Source organism: Crassostrea angulata, chromosome 8, assembly GCF_025612915.1.
Source record: "Crassostrea angulata isolate pt1a10 chromosome 8, ASM2561291v2, whole genome shotgun sequence".
NCBI lineage: Eukaryota > Metazoa > Mollusca > Bivalvia > Ostreida > Ostreidae > Magallana > Magallana angulata.
The window spans coordinates 24,753,052-24,776,482 of NC_069118.1; the positions used below are offsets into that span (position 1 = coordinate 24,753,052).

General features: G+C 33.7%; 2 protein-coding genes and 1 pseudogene across 2 annotated transcripts; all 3 read right to left on the reverse strand.

Moving 5' to 3' along the window:
* Positions 1–67: 67 nt before the first annotated feature.
* On the reverse strand, positions 68–9,949 carry LOC128158834 (universal stress protein Slr1101-like). The gene is made up of 4 exons (XM_052821801.1): positions 9,670–9,949; positions 1,887–1,982; positions 1,536–1,636; positions 68–654 (listed from the first exon to the last, which is right to left on the reverse strand). The coding sequence occupies exons 1-4, from the start codon at positions 9,737–9,739 to the stop codon at positions 457–459; spliced, it is 465 nt and encodes a 154-aa protein (XP_052677761.1). The 5' UTR covers positions 9,740–9,949; the 3' UTR covers positions 68–456.
* Positions 9,950–10,650: 701 nt separating this feature from the next.
* LOC128158832 (universal stress protein YxiE-like) lies at positions 10,651–17,649 on the reverse strand. The gene is made up of 4 exons (XM_052821799.1): positions 17,392–17,649; positions 16,039–16,134; positions 11,498–11,598; positions 10,651–11,036 (listed from the first exon to the last, which is right to left on the reverse strand). Exons 1-4 carry the CDS (start codon positions 17,459–17,461, stop codon positions 10,836–10,838), a joined length of 468 nt encoding a protein of 155 aa, XP_052677759.1. The 5' UTR covers positions 17,462–17,649; the 3' UTR covers positions 10,651–10,835.
* A 2,808-nt stretch (positions 17,650–20,457) lies between these two features.
* LOC128158815 (uncharacterized) lies at positions 20,458–23,112 on the reverse strand (annotated as a pseudogene).
* Positions 23,113–23,431: the final 319 nt, after the last annotated feature.

A 23,431-nucleotide genomic window follows, 5' to 3' on the forward strand; every position in this document is an offset into this window, starting at 1 on the left:
CTATAAATATATATTCACTATCCTACAAACGTATGTATTTAATGCTTCATATAGTACTACTTGCATATTTGTGGTGTAAACGTTTATTTAATACATGTTCACGTATATTTCATTAGCAGCTTGTACAATAAATATTCCTTAGTAGCACATTATTTTTTCCCTTTTATTAATGCCCATAAAAACGCACGGAAATGATAATTTATCTATCAACATGTAAAATTGCAAAGCAAAATAAATAGTTTAAAATTAAAAAAAAAATACATAAAAACATAAAAGCATAACAGTTGTTTGGATAAAATTATATTTTAAAAAAATTAAATTGAAACATGTGTATATGTGTAGTTCAGCAAAATGTCTGATAGTCAAACTCATGATATTCCACTGCATTCTGTCACATACGAAAAACTGACGAGATTCATACGAATAATTCCAATCACGAGTTATCCACATTGGAAATCAAGATGGCGGACATACAACAACGGGTACATTAGCATGATGAACCACATAATCACTGACACTGCCCAGGATGGTTCTACGGATCGTGCCCAGACCCCGGCTGCCCATGATAATCATGTCTGCGTCTAGCTCAATAGCGGTCTTAACGATCCCCTCTCCCGGAATCTCAGACTGGGCGCTTCGCACTGTCCCAGTGGCCTTTCGTTTGAAAAGAGGAAAAAAAAAAACATATTCTTAAAAAATAATAAAATCGTGGATTAAAAAAAAATGTAAAAGAAATCATGTTTTTATATAAAGTAACAGGTATACACTGTAACTAATATAAATAATTTTAAGCATATATGTGGTTTTATTTTCTTAAAAAAAGATCCAAACTGATTTTAAAACAAAAATATTAGGTCCATCGCGTGTTAACTGGATCTGGAAGTTGAAAGCTAAGTCCGGTTGTAACCCTATCAATACAATAAAGCCACACACCTTAAAATCGCTAAACAGCTGCTGACTACCGCATTTTGTACATGTAACACATTATAGATCCAGGCTCGATCATCGATGTATTCAGGTATATAGTACAGTGACATATGTTTTCTTTCTATGTAGCAAGAGCTACTTGTAACAGAACATCCATTTACTTTATGCTATGTGAAATGATGCAATTGCAAGTGCATGTGGTCAAATCAGATGATTTTTCATGCATAGGGTATGCACAATGCATCGATATGTTATGTATGCAAATAAAGGTCTGATATTCGTATCCTTATCAAAATTTATGTAATAGTAAGGCAAGGGTCATTGTCCCGTTTAGCATAAAAAAGTTATTGAACACTTTGTCAAGTTTCTGATCTGGCATGGGATGCTTGGCAAGTTGAAGACGGTATATTAAGAATGTGCGAGTCCAGATTTCTTTTCGGGGAAAGGGAGTAATAATATTGTTTTCCGGGGTGGAAATCCATTTCTTTTCGTTGACTATGCCCCTCCCCTCCTCGGGCTTTTTAAGTACCGCTAATATTTGTTAATAATGCACCATATCTCACAGACATTTATTGAATCTTAAATGTGTATCAGAATGATTTACTCACATGTTCACTTTCCATCAGTTTAGCAAAGCCAGCAAGTTTTTCTTTGATCTTCTCCATGTTTTTATCAATTGTCGTTTTAATTTCTTGTTCAGAACTTGGTACTGAAGTAAACATTAACTAGGGTTAAACAAGTAACTAACAAATGAAAAATACCAATACGTGTAGTAGATACACTTTGTTTTTATATTGTTTTCCTTACCAAGATTAAATCTTGAAATTGAGTTTTCAAAGCAGCAGTGCTTTGAAATAAATGAACAATATCCACATGCTTAAAGTATTGATAAAGCAAATCGTGCTGATAACTTTAAGTGTCACTGATTTACATGAACTAATTTACATTTTGACACTGACCATGTAGCCATTGTTTAGGGGTCATTGCGTCTGTGACCTCAACCGTGTAAACCATGACGACTTTGTCCGTGTCTCGCTTCATTGATTTACAGAACCCTGGAAGAAAAGGGGAGATTACTGTAAGTTCTGCATCTTTCGTTGATTGTATAATGAGAGTAGTGATCCAAAAATAGGTAACTATGTTTCTGTTGGTTTTCATCATGATCACAAAAGCACCGGTTTTATTGAAAAGTTTGTAAGAATATGATTTTCAATGGAAAAGAAAAAATAATATTAAGTGCATACTTATGATTTTTTTTCCAACCGAACGAAATACATAATAATCAGTATACACTTCTACCTCAGTAATATACTAATACTATTGTTCTGAATTAGGTTTTTTTCATTATGAATGATGTAAAATATGCATAGCGTCTTTCCGTTTAATTAAGGTCTTCCGTTTCCAACGGAAGACCTTTCTATTATTGTGCGGGAAAGATTATTTTTCTTTTTTTTTTTTTTCTTCCTAGACGCGAACTTTGAGGCTTCATATCTTGCTTATTTCTGAACGGTTTTTGCTCAAATTTTCAGGGCTAATGTACTTTACAAAACACTATCTGAAGCAATTCATAAAATTTAGAATTCCCTTTCCGTTAAAGAGTTATTCCCCTTTTAAAAAATTTTAGGGCCTTTTGTTTCCAGACAAAGGCTCCGAGACTATGATAGCAGGGAATGGGAATCCAACGAATTTGAATAACAGAGACATTGTAGTTGTGCACATCTGTTTTTGTTTTTAGATTACGTTTTTTATTTAGGAAAAGGTAGGGGATCAAAAAACAGGATTCAAAAAAGTGCGAAAATTTAGACATATTTTCCTTTATATCTTTTAAACGAAAAATATTTTGTTAAGACATGTAGAATAAAAGTTGTGCAAAATATAGAGGGCTTTCATTTGACACCAATAAAAAAGTACTGGCCCCTTAAATTAAGGGCCAATGGCCCCTAAAAAATTTTGCTTAATAACTCAAAAACGGTTAGGATTTTGATATGGCTGTCGCTGGAAAAGTTGTTTGTTGGGATCTCATAAAGGTCGTTACAATGTTATTTTGTATGTGATTTGTGTAGTATGAGTGTAAAAAGCTTTACATGTTAACATGTACCTGTTTTCATTTGACAAGTTAACGAAAGTCTTTGCGCGTACAACACGCATAAAGTCACCGCAGAAAGTATGCTGGTTTATTCAAACGGCATTAATTCATAAGAATTTTTTTTTTTTAGAATACGTGCTTTTTTTAGGAGTTTAAGTCATTGTTGTTAACTGGTTAAGTTCTTAGAATGCTCAACCCTTAAAAACGGGATTTGGAAAACAAATCATTGTTTTTCTTTTCTAGTAAACCACAAAATATGGAATTAAAAAAAAATCTATGCATTACATTTTAGTTATTAATCCATACATTTAAAATCTACCTTGAATCAGAGCTGGTGTGTACCATTACGTAAGCTCTCCCTCGCCCGCGGCCGAGAAAATCGGTCACCATGGTCGCGGCTGGACTACCTAGCGGTCAGGGGTTATCTAATACACGAGAGTTGCGTCTCTCATATATGAGTTTATTTATCCGCAAACCCAAGATTTTTTTTCGTTTTGATTACACATGTTTTTTATGGATTAAACGAATGGGTGTCAATTAAGAAATCGTTCAGTTAATTAATAACAGCAATGTCATTCTCAATCTAAAGCAATAATAGATATAGATAAATTGTGGGTTTTAAGTTTAAAATAAATAACTTCTATTTGATAGAGTAAGGTCATTATACTGCAATTTTCAAGGCTTACTGGGTTCTGAGCTGTGTGGGTCTGTGCGTTGTACCTTTACGTAATCTATCGTTCGCCCACGGCCGAGGATCTCAGCCACGGCTGCACTACATAGCGGTTATTTATACACAAGATTCGCACACCGAGACGCACACTTCCATGCATATGAACGTGTTTGAGTTAATATAGTCGTAAATACAAGAACTGTTTTAATTTTATGGTATAAAAGTTTGTCCATTTTGTATTTATTTAATTAAATTTGAGTGTAAATGAATATTAATGAACGATATTACTCCAAATCGGAAACATCGTCAGACATAAATTAATGGTTGGTTTGTTTATATAAAATATTTATAAACTGTACAAATAATGTTTTAAATCAACAACAACAACCCCCCCCCCCTAAATATTAAACATTTAAATGATGATCATCCATCGCCCATGGCTGAGGAGATCCGGCACGATTGGACAAGTGATCCGCGGTCGGTTCGTGATCTTGTACCTTATCACGCGTTCATGTTTCATATTTTGGCATTTTGCACGGAACCAACTATATTTTATTATGTTTTCAACTATTATTTTGGTTTAAGATGAAAAGATAAATTTATTTTACTTGTACAGTTGATTAAGCATTGGTGTATACGATAGCGTACAAGGTAGTTTAAAATCAAATCAAATTATAATCAAAGTTCCATGTTACGTGTTTGCGGTAGGTGCTAGCACGATAAAAGAATGTCCTGAGTTGAGGCATTCGATGATTATTTAAAAGAATATTCACATGAGTTTTAAACAACTTTAGATTAGATTCTATCGGTCACATATTAATCACTTCTGTAGTTTTTCTAAATGTTCGTTTCATTATGGAAGCGAACTCATTGCTGCCCCCCCCCCCCGCCCCCTCCCCCCGCCCCGCTGACAGGAGCTCGCGCTGTATTTTTTTTTTTTTTTGGCGAAACGATATCAAGATCTGTCGAAAATCATTTTTGGTGGCTTCTTCTTGTTTCACTTTCCCAACCGTTTGTTTATTCGGTCAGTCTGTGTTAAATCAATCGCCACGTGCGACCGAGAATCTAGTGTCGCTTCAGCGCACACAGCTCAGAACATATATAGCCCCGGGTCATCAATTGTTATGTAATTGAGTAACAGTTGGAATGGTGCTTTTACTACATAAAATATAAATAAAAAATCATCCAGAAAAAATGTTACCGTAACTCAATAGTCAATACCAAAAATAAAAATCCGTATGATTACAAACTGAAATCGGTTTTTCAGTATTCGGCGGGATTTGATTTTTCTTTTAACATTAGTATTTTTATTGGTTTCAGAGAATACGATGTAAAAATACAAACAGGAAATTAATCTAATATTATTTACATTGATAATGTTGAAAAATATTTAAAATTAAATTAGTCACATTCGTTAGAAAACAATGTTATACAAACATCCGATAATTTTTTTTCCTATGTCGTATCATTCGCGTAAATAAATATGTTCTGTACATATCCATGTATCTCAGAAAAAATTCAAATGATTAAACAAAAAAGAAAGTTGTAATTACTATTTCGGATTTTTTTCAAAGTAATTTAACATTGTATTGAAAGAACAAGAAATAAAAATGATTTAAATTTTTGACTCAATCTTCGTATATATTACCGGCGCTCCTTACATGTATAACGGCGTACAGTGTATATAGATTATCATGATCTATTTGAATTAAGTTCCATTCGTAAAGATTCCCATAATAATTAATTGCATGACTGTGTACATTGTAGGCAAATCCCTGTGCGTTAATTACGTCTTGTTTTCCGTTAACAGTGGTTTAAGTAATTAAAATAATTACTTGTAAAAATATCTATAATCGGGATTCCAAAGAACTTACTTACCGCAATTCATAGAAATGATCAGTATGTTTTCTTTCTATGTTTACATTTAATTTTGTTCAAATAATTAATCAATTTTCTATCATTTAAATTGTGTGCTTCATCAAATACTGATTCCAATTACCTTGAAGTCATTAATTTTTCCATTGGCTATTGCCAAAAAAAGAGACACTTGACCATCCAATGAAAACAAATACACAGAGTTTTATTGACAGGTTCAGCCAGGTGCAGGTCTCACCCGATATCCGAGGTTATGTGTGCCGCGAGTGGTCTCAATAAGAGTTATCGATGTAAATAAATTAAAAAAGATACATGCTTATCAAAACATGCTCGTGTAAGTTAAAGTTGATTAAGGCTTGTTCCAACAGAAATCATGTTTTGCTAACTGCTAATTTTTTATGTATAGCGAATTTTAATATTGTACAGTCATTTTACCGGTAACGAATCAGTATGCGGTGTCTCGTGTATGCAACTATTATTATCGGAATTCCAAATGTTTTTATTTTTTGTTTAAATCGCGTTTCTTTGTCCTTCTAAACTGTATCAAACTTCCGAAAATATAAAGGATGAATTACGGAGACAGTAATTTCAACACCCCCTCCAGTTTCCTAGTTTTGAATTCGTTTCTCAGTATCGAATTAAGCGCCCTTTATCTCTTCTGACCGAATATTTTGAGGCAAATTAATTTCAAAAATATACTAGAGGTACATGTTAATGGACTTATAAATGAACAAGGAAAAACAATTGTGGGAATATGTCATTTGAACAAATTATATGATCGTTATTTTTATCATACCGTTTTCCGGTCAAATTGAAACTGGACTTGAACATTTTTCATTTCCGTTACTTTATAATATTGAATTTTCATAAAAACACTTTATAGTAGTAATTGATGATAAGTAGTTGCCATTTTCCTTTGTTTTTCCCGTATATCTATCAATTTTTGCAGCCAAATAATACTTCTGTCGCAATGAACCGTAACTAGGAAAACTACACGTGGTTCTATTTGAAGTCGTAATTTCATTCAAAGCTCCATTATTATTTGATATGATGTATTATCTTTTTAAATGAATTATATTTACTAATTATTCACTAAATAGGGATCAATAACAAACTTATTTTCATAGTTAGGCTTTCGTTTTTTCTGTTTTGAACATCCGGCAGCTCACATCTGGGGCACATTTTTAATTTGTAAACAATTCGGTAAATAATCGTGCAAATGGCAAACAACTTCACGCACTGATATAATATTTATTTCTGTGTTATAATCACCTAGCTAGAATTTTTTTAAACCTCAACTTTGTCTTCCACCAATAATTTTTCTAAAAATTATTCGATACTGGCAAATATTCGTTACCGGTAAAACTGTACCAGTACTGAAACATCGTATAAAAACGTTATATATACATGTACTCTGTAACTAGTCGTCTTTTAATACATATACCTTTCTTTTGTTTGTTAAAAATAAATTCAGTTTTGTAAAAAGATAAGTATATCATTTCTTCTAGATTTTTTTTCTTCATGAAAATACCTACAAGAGAGTTTTGCCAATCACAAACAGTTTAAAGTACATGTAATGTAAAACACGGGCTCCATTTTGAAACAAATTGTCAGAGAGTTCCGAATGAAATCGGAATAAAAATCTGATAAACGTTTCACATGGTTCACGCACGCTTTGCTCGAAACGATTTAAACGCATTGTCCGAAATTCTGCACGCTTTGTCCGAAACGCTAAACGGTTTACACGAAACGCTTCACGATTCACACGAAACGCTAAACGGTTAATACGAAACGTTTTTCGCACGTAAGTTGCACGCTTTTTTTGTTGTAGTAGTACGTTTCAGGGTCTGTAAATTTTGTCAGCACGCAACAATTCTAAATTGCACATTGTCTTCAAAAGTTTACAAATATTTAAATAAAGAAGTTATCTTAGAGAAAAGGTTACGTGTTTTATAAACGGGTTCGGTTTAAAAAAAAACAAACACCAAAATTCCTGACATGACACATGAGTACATACTGTTTATTACAATGCTTGCTACCCTCTGAAAATTTAACTCGCCATTAAATATCTCATTTTTTTAAAATAATGTTTGTTACGATTACATAAACTGTGTGCGACAAATAGTTTTCCTAAAACATTTTCTTATTATACCCCCCCCCCCCCAAACAAAGTTTGGGGGGGGTATATAGGAATCACCTTGTCCGTCCGTCTGTCTGTCTGTCCGTCTTGTCTGTGCAATTGTGTCCGGTCTATATCTTTCTTATGGAGATACATTGGAAGTTCTTACTTCACACAAAGATTGCTTATGACCTAAGGGTGTGTCATGACCTTGACCCAAGGACATTCGGGCAAGGTCAAGGTCACTGGAAAAAAAAATGCAAAATTCGTGTCCGGTCCATATCTTTCTTATGGGGAAACATTGGAAGTTCTTACTTTACACAAAGATTGCTTTTGACCTAAGGGTGTGTCATGACCTTGACCCAAGGTCATTCGGGCAAGGTCAAGGGCAGAAAAAGTGCAAAATTCGTGTCCGGTCCATATCTTTCTTATAGGGAAACATTGGAAGTTCTTACTGCACACAAAGATTGCTTATGACCTTAGGGTGTGTCATGGCCTTGACCCAAGGTCATTCGGGCAAGGTCAAGGTCACTGGCAGAAAAAATGCAAAATTCGTGTCTGGTCCATATCTTTCTTATGGGGAAACATTGGAAGTTCTTACTTCACACAAAGATTGCTTATGATTAAAGGGTGTGTCATGACCTTGACCCAAGGTCAATTAAGAAAGTTCAAGGTCATTGTTTCAAAAAAGCTAAATTCTGTCTGTGTCATGTCTTATTAATGGAAATATTAGAAGCTAAAAATTAACAGTTTCCAAAAATAAAGCAGTTGTTATTTATAAAAAATGGACAGTGAAATAGATTCATCCAATATTTTCTATAATAGCAAAAATACACGCGTAATGATTTTTTTCTTAGCGGGGGGTATCAATTGTGAGCTTGCTCACAGTACCTCTAGTTTTCTTTTTCAAAACACGTTTTATATGCAGGCTTTCAATCACAACACGTTTTTATAACAAAAGCAGAACTGAAAGTTAATAATTATAATCGTTTGACACCATATCACATATATTTTCAACTCGCAGCAACAACGGAAGACCTACTCGTGGCTTTGCCACGAGCTCTGCTCTAGTTGAGTATAGTTGTTGTCTAGCATTAAACAGACATATTATTCAGTGATATTTGTCGTACATGTATTATAATAGCTGTTTTCATCGTCTAGCCATTCATTCTTTTTGTATAGATCGGGAGTTGAAGATGTGCGACTTCATTTATACAGTGCATTCATATAAAATATCAAAAACAGGCACCCATTGTCGTAAAAACAGAATTCTGACGAGGTGAATTCGTGTTAATGGAGACATCATTGTCAAAGAGAAATGAAAATGGGTATAGATGCAACACCTTGATATAAATATAACCATACTCAAAGACCCAGCTGCAAGTCCCAATTCAAGAAATGTATGTATACATGAGAGTTGTGTCGGAGGCAAACTTATAATAAAGGAGAGGAGGGGAGGGGGGGGGCGGCAAAGTCCCAACTAGCCCCCCCCCCCCCCCCCCCCCCCCCGGTTCCGACACCTATGCATAATTATGTACTATCCTGTAGGTGATAAGAAGTAAAGTGTATAGCATGTATATTTAATGCTTAATATGGTTTTTTGCATTGAAGATAATTGGAATTCGAATATCTAGTCAGAAACAATGCATACCAAAATCCAATGAACAGCAGTGAATAAATAATTCATTTATACCACAATTTTTATTTAGTATTATAAGGAAATAGATGTACATAAAGCTTGTTCAACAATCAAGCTTTTGTATCGATTCGTGATCATACCATCAATCCATCGTCTTCGAGTACTACCTCCCCCCTCCCCCTCTCCTTCCCTCCCCTCTCCTTCCCTTGCCAATCTAAGACAATTGTCATCGCTAAAATGATGACCTAATTAGCATCAGTATACCACTACGCAATTAAATATAATTAGAACAAAAAGATCACGCAGCCCCCCCCCCCCCATTAATGAAATTTACATGTAGATGTGTGACTTACATTTGAAGGCCTCTATCGCCTGCTTGCTTCCGTCCATCCCTATCACCACGGTTCGCTCCTTGTCAGCCATTAGTTTAGATGTGTGCACTGAATGCAGGGAGGGGGCACAAACAGCCGAGGAAACACTTGTATATAGCAAGCTTACTACTCTTCTTTATAATACTGCTCTCTTTAAATACTGCACAATGCACGGCTTGTTTGATATATCATACGTATACATACATCATACGTATACACACATGCACACAAACACAGTCAGCCCTGCCAGCGCGTTTATTTTGATACGTGCTTAAAAGCATTTCAATAGCGTTTTTTCTTCTCCGTTTTTTTATTTTATTTTTTATCTCAAGGCCATCTAAACGAAAGTCGTATACCTGTATAGACTCTATAGAGATAAGTGGGGTTATTTTCAGTTGGCCGTAAATGTCGAAAGTTTATCCTTTTGTTACAGTGTAACATAGATATATACGTCTGCTCAACAGTCAGCACAATTCAATTTAATAAAATATGTCGATATTTGAATTATTATTTATTACTCAGAAATTAATTTAGTGCAATACAATTATTTTTCTGGAAGTTTCTTTTGTATATGTGTGTGTGTGTGTGTGACTAATTAAAAAAATGTAGAATTATAATGTTTCTGTAAAATTTCAAACCTCGTTCAAAAATATGGATGTAATAAATACTTGTATACTTTTAATAAATTTCAAGACAATAAAATAATCCTGATGTTTATGTTGACTCTGAATCTGCATCTAATGACACAGTTTTTCCTCAATGCAAGAAACACAACTCCCGTGCCTAGAAAACTAACAAGTATATAATAATAATTATCCTTCATACTCAACAATCACGTTTCCTTCTTAATATAAGAATCCCGGGAGGAAGTTTGCGTTGTGGGTTGTTTCTTTTTCAAGGTTTAGATTTGTTCGAGTTCTAAAAACATGAGTTTCATTATTCCAAAAAAAATTGTTACGCGTAGAAAATTCTGCATTTTATAATCAAAAGTCATATAAAACATGTACATGTAAAAATAAACAAATAGTAACACATGAGTATAACATTCGATAAATTACAGAAATCTGAGGTACATGTGTATTACATCCATATAGTTGTGAATGAGTAAAGTGACGCGAGATTCTCTTTCATTGATGATTTGACAGTCTCTAGGAAACTTTCGGACACACGGCGACCGGGATATGTGAATGCTGTAGCACGTAGTCACTGACACTACCTAGGATAGTCCGGCGGACCACGCCCATCCCACGTGACCCTATAACAATCAGGTCAGCGCCCAGCTCCTCCGCCGCCCGGATGATGCCCTCCCCGGGGTCCTCCGCCTGTACACTTCGCACCGTCCCTGAGGCCTAGAAAAAAATAAATATCTGAATTAAAATTTTGTAAATTAATTAGAACTTCTCGGACCTTTCAAGCAGATTTTGGAAAAATTGTGTTTCCGATAGAGCTAGAGCTAAAAAACAGAAATCTTCAAGTAGGTTCCATTTTTTAACTAACCTTAAACACTTAAACATCGGACAAATTGGATATTGGAAGGTAAGATTGTCTGATAGATAAGATAAATTGCGTCTACAAATAATATCAGTGTACATCAATATGCTTATTTTTCTTGCATGTGAAGAGATTTATATTAGATTTTCGTTTTTCTGAATGCTACTACTTGAATTTGCTTTGTGCAATACTTATTGTCATATACGCTGACTTTGTAGAATGTGGTCGTTAAGACCCAGAGGTTCATTAATTTTCAATAAATGTACTTAACAGATAAAAATGAAATCACTGCTACATGTAATTAAAAGAAAATTCATACATGTTCTTTCTTCATGATTTCAGCAAACTTGTGTAGTTTCTGTTTGATCTCCTCGTGTTGTTTATCTATCATCTTTCTCAAAGCATCCCCTGAGTACGGAACTGTAATGCAAGAAATAAAAATCATCAATATGATAGCTATAATCAAATTCATCATCGTCATCATCGTCATCATCATAATCATCATCGTCATCATCACTATCACTGCAACCACTGAACAGTCCGCACATCGTATCTGCTTATATACCTTTTGCTAATACTCATTTCCTAATTTAAGGTTTTAGACGACACATTCCTCGAAAAAATTATCATTATTTTCAAATGTTCAACGGCCTTATAATATACCAGATAATATTATTAAGGTCTTCCGTTTTCCAACGGAAGACCTTATTGTTTTCGTTCGGTTTCTTTTTCCCTATTATTATTTTTTTTCTTCTTACAAAATTTGTGCACGCGATTTCTCCGAAATGGCTCAGCCGATTTTCATATAACTTTCAGACATAATAGATATTGATTTGAACTTCATATAATTTTTTTTATTTTGATGACGTCATTTCCGTTTTAGAGATATTGACGTTTTAGCGATATTTAGAGGGCCATATTGTCCATCGAACTCCTTCTAAACGAAAACAGATATCGAATTCAAATTTTCACGAAATTGTAGAGGAATGATTGTAGTTTTGCATAAAGTGAATCATTAATGTCTGGCACAAATGACGCCGAAGCTCGCCTGGACCCGAAAATTGAGATATAAAAAATGTAGTGATTTTTCTTGGTTTTCCTTATGTATCTCTTTTCCCGAAAATATTTTGTTAAGACATGTAGAGCAATTAAAATTTATTTTTAAAAGAGCTTTGATTTGACACCGAGAAAAAGGGGCTGGCCCCTCAAATTAGGGGTTAAAACGTCTCTAAAGTCTTTCTTACATAGCAATTTACTTCGAAATATTTTGTAATATGTTTAAGAAGCAAAAATGTTTATCTTATAGATATTTAACAAATCATTGTAAAAAATAATTCATGCGTTACGTAATTAGGGATTTTAAGGGGCCAAAAGTCCAAAATATCGGTCACATGTATCACAAAAAGGAGAAATATTTTGAAAAGCAATATATAATAAAAGATGCTTAGAATACTTATCTAAAAAATATTCAACCATCAAAAAATCATTCAGCTACCCCAATAAGGAGATAAAGGGGTCGCTACCTAAAGCGTTCTTTTCCAGATAGCTAAGGAACGGTAACGAATTTTTAAACACTTGTTGAACAAAATATGTTTGATTTTAATAGACCTTTTATTTGACATCAAGAAAAAGGGGCTGGCCTCTCAAATTAGGGGCCAAAATGGCTCTGAAGTCTTTTATCCATAGCATTTTACTGGGAAATATTTTGTAATATGTTTAAGAAGCAAAAATGTTCATCTTAGAGGTATTTAACTACACATTATAAAAAAAAATTCATGCGTTACGTAATTAAGAGTTTTAAGGGATTTTAAGGGGCCAAAAGTCCAAAATATCGATCACTTCTATCACAGAAAGGAGAAATATTTGAAAAGCAACATAGCATAAAAATGCTTAGAATGCTTATCTAAGCAATATTCAACCATCAAAATATCGTTCCGTGGCCCCAATAAGGAGATAAGGGGTCAGCCCCTAAAACGGTCTTTTCCAAATAGCTCAAGAACGGTAACAAATTTCTAAACAATTGTGGAACAAAATATGTTTAATTTTAACAGACCTTTCATTTGACATCAAGAAAAAGGGGCTGGACCCTCAAATTAGGGGCTTAAAGGTCTCTTAAACATTTCAACCATAGCACTGTACTGAGAATTTTTTTGTAATATGATAAGAAGCAAAAATGTTATCTTCTAGTTATGCATTTATTTATGATCAAAGTTTTCTCATATGTTACGTAATTAGGGATTTTAAGGGGCTAGAAATCTTTTGATAATAACTTTTAATTGTGAAGTACTTTGTTATACATAAAACAATTATGTTCATCGAAACATTATTAACCTATAAATGACAACTGTTTACTCCTTTGTTACGTAATTAGGGATTTTAAGGGACCAGAAGTCAGAAATTTCGATCTTCAAAACAAAACATTCTTAAAAATAATGTGCTTAAGATTATGAAACAATCAGTTTATTTGTTAACCGGTCCCTAAAAGGAGTAATAGGGTCGGTCGCTAAAATAATCTTTTCCAGATATCTTGTTAACTTTTCTTATTGTTAAGGTCTTCCGTTTCCAACGGAATACCTTATTGTAATTCTTCAGTTTTTCCCCTATTGTTAAGGTCTTACATTGATGTACTTAACAACATGCAACCTTCAAATTGTGGTTCAGCAGCCCAAATAAGGAGATAAGGGCCCGGCCCCTAAAATGTTTTTCTCAGATATCTCAAAAACGGTAACGAATTTCTTAACAAGTGTTGAGAAAAATGTCTTTAAAATTAAATAACATTTTATTTGATACCAAGAAAAAGGTGCTGGCGCAGTATATTAGAGACCTAGAGGGTTCTAAAATCTTATATCTATAGCCCATCGCTGAGGGATATTTTGAAATGGATTATAGAAGCAAATATTATTATATTGCAGTTATGAAGTCCAACAGCATAACGATTTTCTCATGTGTTACGTAATTAGGGGGGTTGGGGGTTGGGTGCAAAATTCAAAACTTTGATTACCTATACCTCCAAAAGGAATACTATTTTGAAATGCAGTATAGAAAAAAGAGGCTTAAAATGATATTTAACATAATCCAACCTTCAAAATTTGGTTCAGTAGCCTTAATAGGGAAACAACAGACCGTCCCCTAAAACGTTTTTACAGATATCTCAAAAACAGTAACGAATTTCCTGACAACTGTTGAGCAAAATTTCTTTAAAATTAAATGATCTTTCATTTGATACCACAAAAAAGGGGCTTGCCCCATATATTAAGGACCTAGAGGGCTCTAAAATATGTTATCTCTAGCTGTTTACCGAGGGATATTTTGTAATATTTATAGAAGCAAATATGTTTATCTTTCAGTTATAAACACCGACAGCATAACGATTGTTTCATGTGTTACGTAATTAGGAGTTTTAAGGGGGTCAAAATCCAAAACTTTGATACCTTTATCTCCAAAAGAAAAAATGTAGTATAGAAGAAAACATGCTCGAAAAAAAATAAACCTTAAATCATGCAACCTTCAAAATTTGGTTAAGTAGCCTTAAGGTCAGACGACACGTTCCTCGAGAATCTTTTTTGTATCTCCTCGTAATAAAGAGTTCCAATAAAAAATATTAATTTTATAATTACTTTAAAAATGATTAAAATTTACTTATATGTGGTTATATATCTAGATGGTCGAGTGGTTAGAACCGTGGCCGCTCACTGTCAGAAGGGTATTGGTTCTAGAGGTCGTGAGTTCAAAGCCCCGCCCCGGCGGAGATATAGTTCTAATATATTGAATTTCGCTGTGGTGTAGATGTATTTATTTTTATAACAGCAATTCAAGTGTATTTTGAAGAAGATTATATACATTGTAGGAAATTGCATACTCTAGTATTTTGCAGAAGTGCCTGGTAAGGTACCCTAATTTTTTGCAAGAAGGCTTGTCAAAGTAGTAGTAAACCACTAACAAATTCCTGGAAAAAGTTATCTAAAATTGAGGAACGTGTCGTCTGACCTTAATAAGAAGATAAGGGACCGGCCCCTAAAACTTTTTTTCTCAGATATCTCAAAAACAGTAACGAATTTCTAAACAATTTTTGAACAAAATGTCTTTAAAATTAAATGACCTTTCATTTGATACCACGAAAAAGGGGCTGACTCCTAATATTAGGGACCTAAAAGAGCTCTTAAGTTTTTTTCTCTAGCTCTTTACCTAGGTATATTTTTTAATGTATTATAGAAGCAAATATATTTATCTTACAACCTTAATCTTGCAACCTTCAAATTTTGGCACAGTGGTTCCAATAAGGAAGAAAAGGGACCGGCCCCTAAAACGTTTTTCTCTTAGTTATCTCAAGAATGGTGACGAATTTGTAAATACTTGTTGAACAAAGCTCTTACACCTGAAACAAAATAGTAACTTGCCCTTAGAATGTTTTTCTATTCTTAAACATGTTTAGTTGTTCACAGCAAAATCAAGATCGAACATATATCTCAAATTCTAAAATCAGACGGAAGACCTCCTCGTTGCTCGCAACGAGATCGTGTCTAGTTATTATCTATTATCGTTTTTAAGATGAATAAAATTTTAAAATATATATATATATTTATGCCAAACATGTTTATATATCAGCAATTCAAGTGTATTTTCAATAAGATTATGCAGGAAACTGCATACTCTAGTATCTTGCACAAATGCCTGGTACATATGTAGGGTACCCTGATTTTTTTGCAAGAAAGCTTGTCAAAGAAGTAGTAAATCAATAACAAATTCCTGGGAAAAGTTATATAAAATTTATGAACGTGTCGTCTGACCTTAAGCTATAGCATTTGATATTTTTAAGGCATTAACACATGTAAGTGTACATAAAGGCGGACACTAACTTACCATTGAGCCACTGAGTGGAGTAGATCCCTCCGTAGACCTCCACCGCGTACACCATCACTACTTTGTCGTTGTCATGTTTGATGGAATTACAGAACCCTACAAAGCATATATATTAGAACAACACAACCTCTTACAGAGAAACAAAACACTTTTTTATTATCATATATATGAGCACGATGATATCAATTACTAATTTGATTTCTTAAAAATAAAATCATGTACCAACTTAAAACTGATATACATTTGCCCGTCTGTTACATGTTCATGCATGTGTATGGACTATTTATTTTGTGCGTAAAATCTCTCTTTTTGAAATTTTTATCTAATGCTAGTTATTGTAATCTTGAATGCCCTCTGGGCCCAAATTTTGAAATAAAACTATTATCATTTAAGGTTAGGTTTCATTAAATTGAATATTTACAAGTATATGAAAGTGAATATTATCTAGCACTGAAATACAACTATATTGCAATACAATATAATTTCAGTTGTAAATGAGCATGACCCACTTATAAATACCGTTTCCTAAAATGTGACCTTCCGTTAAGTGCAAAAATGTCATCTCAGTTCACACATGAAAAGCGCTATAAATATACGAGTTACATGTATGTAGTGCATTAGGAGGGTTGGAGGAGGTACATGAAAAATCAAACTTACCAGCCAATTGACCCCTTACATTTTTTGAAACTCTTTTTGACAAAAAAAAAAAGAACTTTTTTTTCAGCGGCATAATAAGTATACGTCAAAAATGAACGTGTAAATGATTTCGATTTCAGACCTAGATTTGCAAGTACTTCACGTGTACATTACATGTAATTTTACAATACTTTGTACATTACAAATTATACCTGTCAAACGAAATACGAAGATAGTTGATTTATAACTGATTATCATTTCATAGAGCGCACCTGTTTTCAATCAAAGTACAACACAAAGATTATCCCATTCATCGACTAGTGTACACTTGCACAAGACTGTTTGGAATATAGTTTATTGTATATGCTATCAAAGTTCTTTTATACAGATGCACCTGTTTTGGGTACAAGTTCTTTGTAAGTTTATTTTCAATTCTGCGGGTTGATCCTACAACGTGTTGATTTGAAGAACAAATTAAAGAAGTTTACATGCTTGTCGAAAAAAAAAATATTTACCCTTTTTTCGATGAACAAGTGCAATGTAATAAAACAGAAAAAATAAACTTAGTTCAATTAATAATGATCAATGGAGAAGAAGCTAGTTCAACTCCATCCTTAGAATTTGCATACATACACGTGTGTGTACATATACATGATTATAAAAGACAAGCTTTGTGTCCATCATTCACAATTGACTACCAGTGAATTTAATACATACATTTAAAGCTCTTAATTGCCTGATCACTTCCATCCATCGCCACAACAACAGTTCGTTGTTTGTCCGCCATTGCTGGGTTTCTTCAATTTTGCACCGGGATTAAAAAACGGATTTTACTTTTTTTCTTTCAAGAATCTCGACTGCACTACTAGGACATGTCCGAATGTCTCACCATTTAATCCAATATACAAACATGTGTCAGAATTTCCAACAGTTCACGAACCGCTTTACGTATTGAATGAGAAACGTAGTAAGTTGTATAGTGTCAAAGACCTCAACCCGGGCGGTTCTCGGTCAGTGAACCCGTGGATCGTTTAAATGCTGTGCACGTGTGTTACAATACTTCTTTCATAATCATCTGCCCCTTTATTGATTTAAAAGAATTCCAAGCTGCCTTTAAAGTACTGTTTACATTTTTATACTTTTTTTGGCTTATTACAAAACCATTGGCTATTGGTTTTGGTATCAGTTAAGATTTTGTTCATGTTTTTTTTCTTTTTGAATTTACAAACTTGTTATGTAAATCTCTTGTCATAATTTAAGAGGATTTTAAATGCGCATTTATCATTTTTAGTTTTACTGTTCTGTTTTATCCCACATTGTTGTACACGTGAGATGTATGTGTTAAATAGTGTGCGTGTAATCAACGCAATGACAGTGTTTTTGAATAAGTTTGGGAAAAAGTTTCAAAATACAGCAATACTTTACATATGTAGCTTCAGGATTTTAATTGTTTGTTAATCAGGTTCGGATTAATGTTTGGAACTTTTTTCAAGAACTCAGAAAATAAACATTTTTTTCTCTTCAAAATAAGTTATCAAAAAATAGTTATGTACCTCTGGAAAAGAAGGAGAATGCCAGTGGTATATATAATTTTTGTATATAGCGTATTTCGCGTCAATTATGATTTTTTTTAATGTAGTAAACATGAACATATATTTACATTTTCCAGTGTCTTTGCCTGTGATAACACTACGTATCGATTTTGTACTACATGTATATAACCCATAACTTCAAATAAAGCCAAATTGAGGCGCCATACTGGATTTTCTTATTTATATTTAAATATTTAATCGTACGATAACTTAAAATTATATTTATTTATATAAGTAATAAGGAATTATTCTTAGAATATTATGAGGTGATAATTTCGGTCGGGGCGTGATCAAATCTATCATAAAGCACATCGGGCTTTATTGGATTTGATCACGTCCCGACGGAGATTATCACCTCATAATACTCAAAGAATAAGGAATCATTCCTTATAAAAATGCTTTAAAAATAAATCATGAAAAAAAGAAGGAAAGTCCTAAATTAATTAGGGGGGGGGGTGTTCCGTCCCAAAGCACCTGTTGTGAATGTGCGATTGAATTCTCAATATTCGGTCAAAAATGATCGCAATTTGTTTCAATTTCATGTTAAAGTTAAGCAACCCGACTTGTTCTTTAAAGGTATACGACTTTGGTATACATCTGTTTGAAATATTTTATCCAGGTGGTTTTTAAGAATACCAATAATATATTTCTTTAAAATACATCGTTTTTTAATGCATTCAAAAAATCAAAACGTTTGAATGGTCCGCTTCCGGTGAATATAACACTGTGCCGGATAATTATGCAAGTGCCAACTGAAGGTGGCATTTTTGCACCCATTTAAGCAACATGTATCGAAAAGTTTAAATATGCCATCTGATAGACCATTGCTTATAATGCGTTATAACAACCACCTTTATTGTCAGTGTATCTAACCTGTTAGGTGAGATATTTGCCTTTCAAAAATAAATTCCTACAAGAAAGTAATTTTTTCCCATAGGAAAATCAATATTCCGATAGGAAATTTGAAATTTCCTATCGGAATACAAGAACTTCCTATAGGAATTTCAATTCCAATAAGATTTGATAAAATTCATTAGGACATCTTAATTTCCTATAGGAAAACTACCTGTCTGAATCAAATTCTTACAGGAAATACCAATCACCTATAGGACATATAACTCCTGTAGATTTTGTTTTAATCCTATAGGATTGTCAAATGAGTATTGCCTCTAGCAGAATCATTTTTCCCATGGAAATTATTATTTTACTATGGAATATAAATTTTTAAAGGTAAATATCTCGCCTGTCAGGTAAAAACACTAAAGAAAAGTGATAATATACTCTCTATACAATGGTCTATCATTTGGTATATATGGAATTGTTCGAAACTTCATCATAAGCGGGTACAAAAATACATTCATGTGTATTTAGATGTATTACAATTTAAAGCATATTTATTGTCATTTAAATCTGATTATCATTGATTGAAATAATAGTTAAATGTATCGTGTGATCACTTCCATCAATCCTTTTCTTACATGTAACCATAGTTATTTTCAGACTTGGGCAATATACCTGTACATGTTGCATCAAAATGAATGTCGAAAGGGTACTGGTTTTTTGTAGGATAAGGACTTGTGTGCGTTAGGGTTGGTGTGTTTTGTTGTTGTTATTTTTTTTTCTTTTTTGTTTTGTTTTTTTGGTTTTAGCTTAGGGTAAGATCTAGAAAATGCATCTCAGTTATTAGAAAGTTGGCAAGTTATCAAATACTAATGTAAGGGGCATTAAGACATATGGACATGTTGATGGGGATAAGGTAATATTGGGGTACACATTGAAGTGAGATGGTAGTATATATTTGTATTACAAGTGAATCAATGTTTGTTTTGAACATATATTTTATTGAGATAAACTCAAAAGGATAAAATAAACGTTTTTGAACTTACTGGATCTCATGCATATATATGTCAAATTAAAATATATACTGATAAACACATTTGAACAAAGAATCTCGACCGTACAAAGTACAAAGTATTTGAATCTCGAAGATTCGTCAATAAATTCGTACACAGAAGAAAAAAAGGATACCATTAATAATTATGCAAATGTAGTTTATCGTTACCATTATATAAAAGTAAACTTGCGTCAATACTGACAAAATCTAGCAAAAGTATTTTTTTGGGGGGGGGGGGGGGGGGCGTAACACTGGGGATATTTTTACTGAACAAATTGATTGAGTTGGCTGTTCTGGAATCAACATTTAATGCATTCGACTGCATGGTTAACATCATTGGGTACATATGATTTATTTACACTTAGGAACATCAAACTGATACTTATTCCGTGTGTTATAGTGGGATATGTTATCCCGTTTGCTAGGAATAATATCAAATAAATAGTCACGTACAATCCCCATGTTAAATTTGAACACGTTGTCGTCTCAGCAATATACCGTCTATATTGTAACGTTTCCAGCCCTATTTCTAAATGTAGCACTTTCCCTTAGACAACATATTGGTAGCCCAGTGACAATTCGAGCAGTGCATAATTGATCCCTTTCCAGTTTGTCTGTATCATGCATAGAACAACAATCCCACACAACTAAAGCATATTCAAGGGTAGGTCTAATAAATGATCCCCGTACATTCAGAGCGCTGCTCATCGTTCACGCACCATTTATGTGGAAACGTAGAAGGTTTAATTTCAGGGACTGTAAGACAGCCAAAACTTATTCCAACAGATCATTTACCAACTGTTGAGAATTAAAAAGGAATTCGAGAAACTAAGGGTTTTTTGTTTTAAAAACCGTCATATTTTAATTTTTTATTTGATCCCTAGGACTACCAAAACATTTTCGAAACCTTTTTACAAAACAACATGACATCCCAAATCAAATTAGAATTATAGTTTAGCTCACTGGTATATAAAGGTAAGATGTAAGAGCGGTTTGAGAATTTCAAAGGAAACGTGACGGATGAACGGACGGACCAGAGTAACAACAATACATTCGAACTTTCTTTAAAATTATGCAAACCACTATCCTAGCACTTCTTTTAGAATAAAGTAACGTACATGTAAGGAACGTACACAGTCACATATTTCAGAAAATAGAGAGGTTATACACTTGTATTAGACAGGGTATGTATGACATGGGGAATTCCCTAATTTACTGAATTTACTGCGTGCAAGTCTAAAGAGAAAATATCACAACTCTATACACATTAACATCTATTTAGAGTACTTGATTTTCTTTAAATTGCATTTACCAGAACAACACACCAACAGATTGTCATTAGTGTCTACACACACACCTTTTGGGTACGTCAGACCACAAATATCAATGTAACGGATAAACTGTCCATTCTGATCCAGAATGTGGATACGATGGTTGTCACTGTCTGCTGTCAGGATACGACTCTGACTGTCTGCTGTGATACCACTTGGTCGAAATGGATTGTTCTTGGTACGTGTAACCGAGGGATGACCGGTGTATCTCCATCTGAGTTTTCCCTCCTGACTCACTACCACTACTGCAGCAGCCCCGAAATCAGCTACACATATGTCATGGTTTCTGTTCTCAGTCAGGTATTTAATTCTATCCCCTGAGTACAGAGGATTACCTTTATCATCATTCTGAATGGTTTGTTTCTCTGTAGATCCAGAGTAGCGAACAACTTTGAATTGAGTTTCACCATATGTGTTCATGGAAACCAGAAGGTCGCCAGTAGTAGTGCAACACAAACCTATAGACCCCCATGCATTCAACTTAATCAATTTTTCTGTCTGTCCATTTTTTACCTTAAGAACTGTCCGTGTATACGAACAACAATAAAGTAGATTTCCGTCACTATCTACAGCTATACCTGTAAGGAATTCCTTTGGTTTTGTTTTTATTGTCTGGAGGATTGAACCATTAATGTTGAAGCATTTAATACCAAGCTCCGACTCACCACAAGTCCATATTTGTTCTTTATTAAGGCAGGCGACATATTTTAGAAAATCATACCCCGTCTGTATCATGGCAACAAGTTCTGGTTCATCCAGTAGTTCTCTGACGGAATTGTTGGCTTTCTTTGGTAAGAAATCAGTTTTTTTCTGGAGCAGAGGATACATGTAATGGAGTAATCTCTCCAAAGGTACTGTATATCTTCTCACAGTCTATTGGTTTTGGAATGAATGTTGGCAGTGTTACCTGAACTTTGGGTGGAAGCTTGCTGAAATCTCTGATCTTTGAGTTGTATTCAATAGTTGGAGCTACTTCATTAGAATTCTCAATTTCTTTTAAGGCCAATATTGTTTGTTTAAGGAGAGACTGTATCTGTTTGATTTCATCCAATTGTTTCTGTAGAATTTCCTTGTGCTTCACCTTTATTTCATTGATTTCTGTTTTAATTTTGTTGATAACGATGTCGATATTCCTGTGCCATTCCTTGCTTTGATTAGTAACTTCTGTTGTAAGTTTTTTATATTCTTCATCCATATTGGCAAGCTGATCTTCCAAACCCAATGCAAGTTCTTCATATTTAGAAAAATTTAAGTTTTCTAATCCTTCTCTGTCCTTTCCAATGTTTTCCACTTTTATTTTATAATAATTTGTTAGATCAACAAACCTATGTCTTTCATGTGTTTCAGATGTCATGCAAGAAGAGCAAACAAAGATATTTTTACAATCTGTGCATTGATATTTGCAGTGTTTGTGTGGATGTATTCCACATTTTGGATAAATTAGCGTTGATCTTCTTTCTTGGAGAGGGACTATTATATGTTTATGATATCCATCTGAGATGTGTTCCCCTATACAGGGCTTGCAGAGGCTGACATCGCAAAAGTCACAGTAGCTTTGTGCCAAGGCGGTCTTACAAAGACCACATCGATGTACATCCTGTGCACTATGACATGCATCCATATCTGATCTACAAATTTTATTCAAAGACTTAATACCCTTTTATAAATAAAAAAAGATCATTCAAAAAGACATATTTTAGTATTTATATGTTATGAAACGCTTTAACTGCCTCATGTGAATGAAATTCATTATATGCTGGTACTTCTTAATTATTTGCTGATGCTTTATCATTACATGCTAATACTTTATCATTATATGCTGTTACTTCTACATTATATTTACAAATACTTCTTCATTACATGAGGATACTTCTTTAAATAATGATACTTGACTATGCGATGGTTCTAAAAATAGGTAAGCATATTAAGGTTCAGAAGCC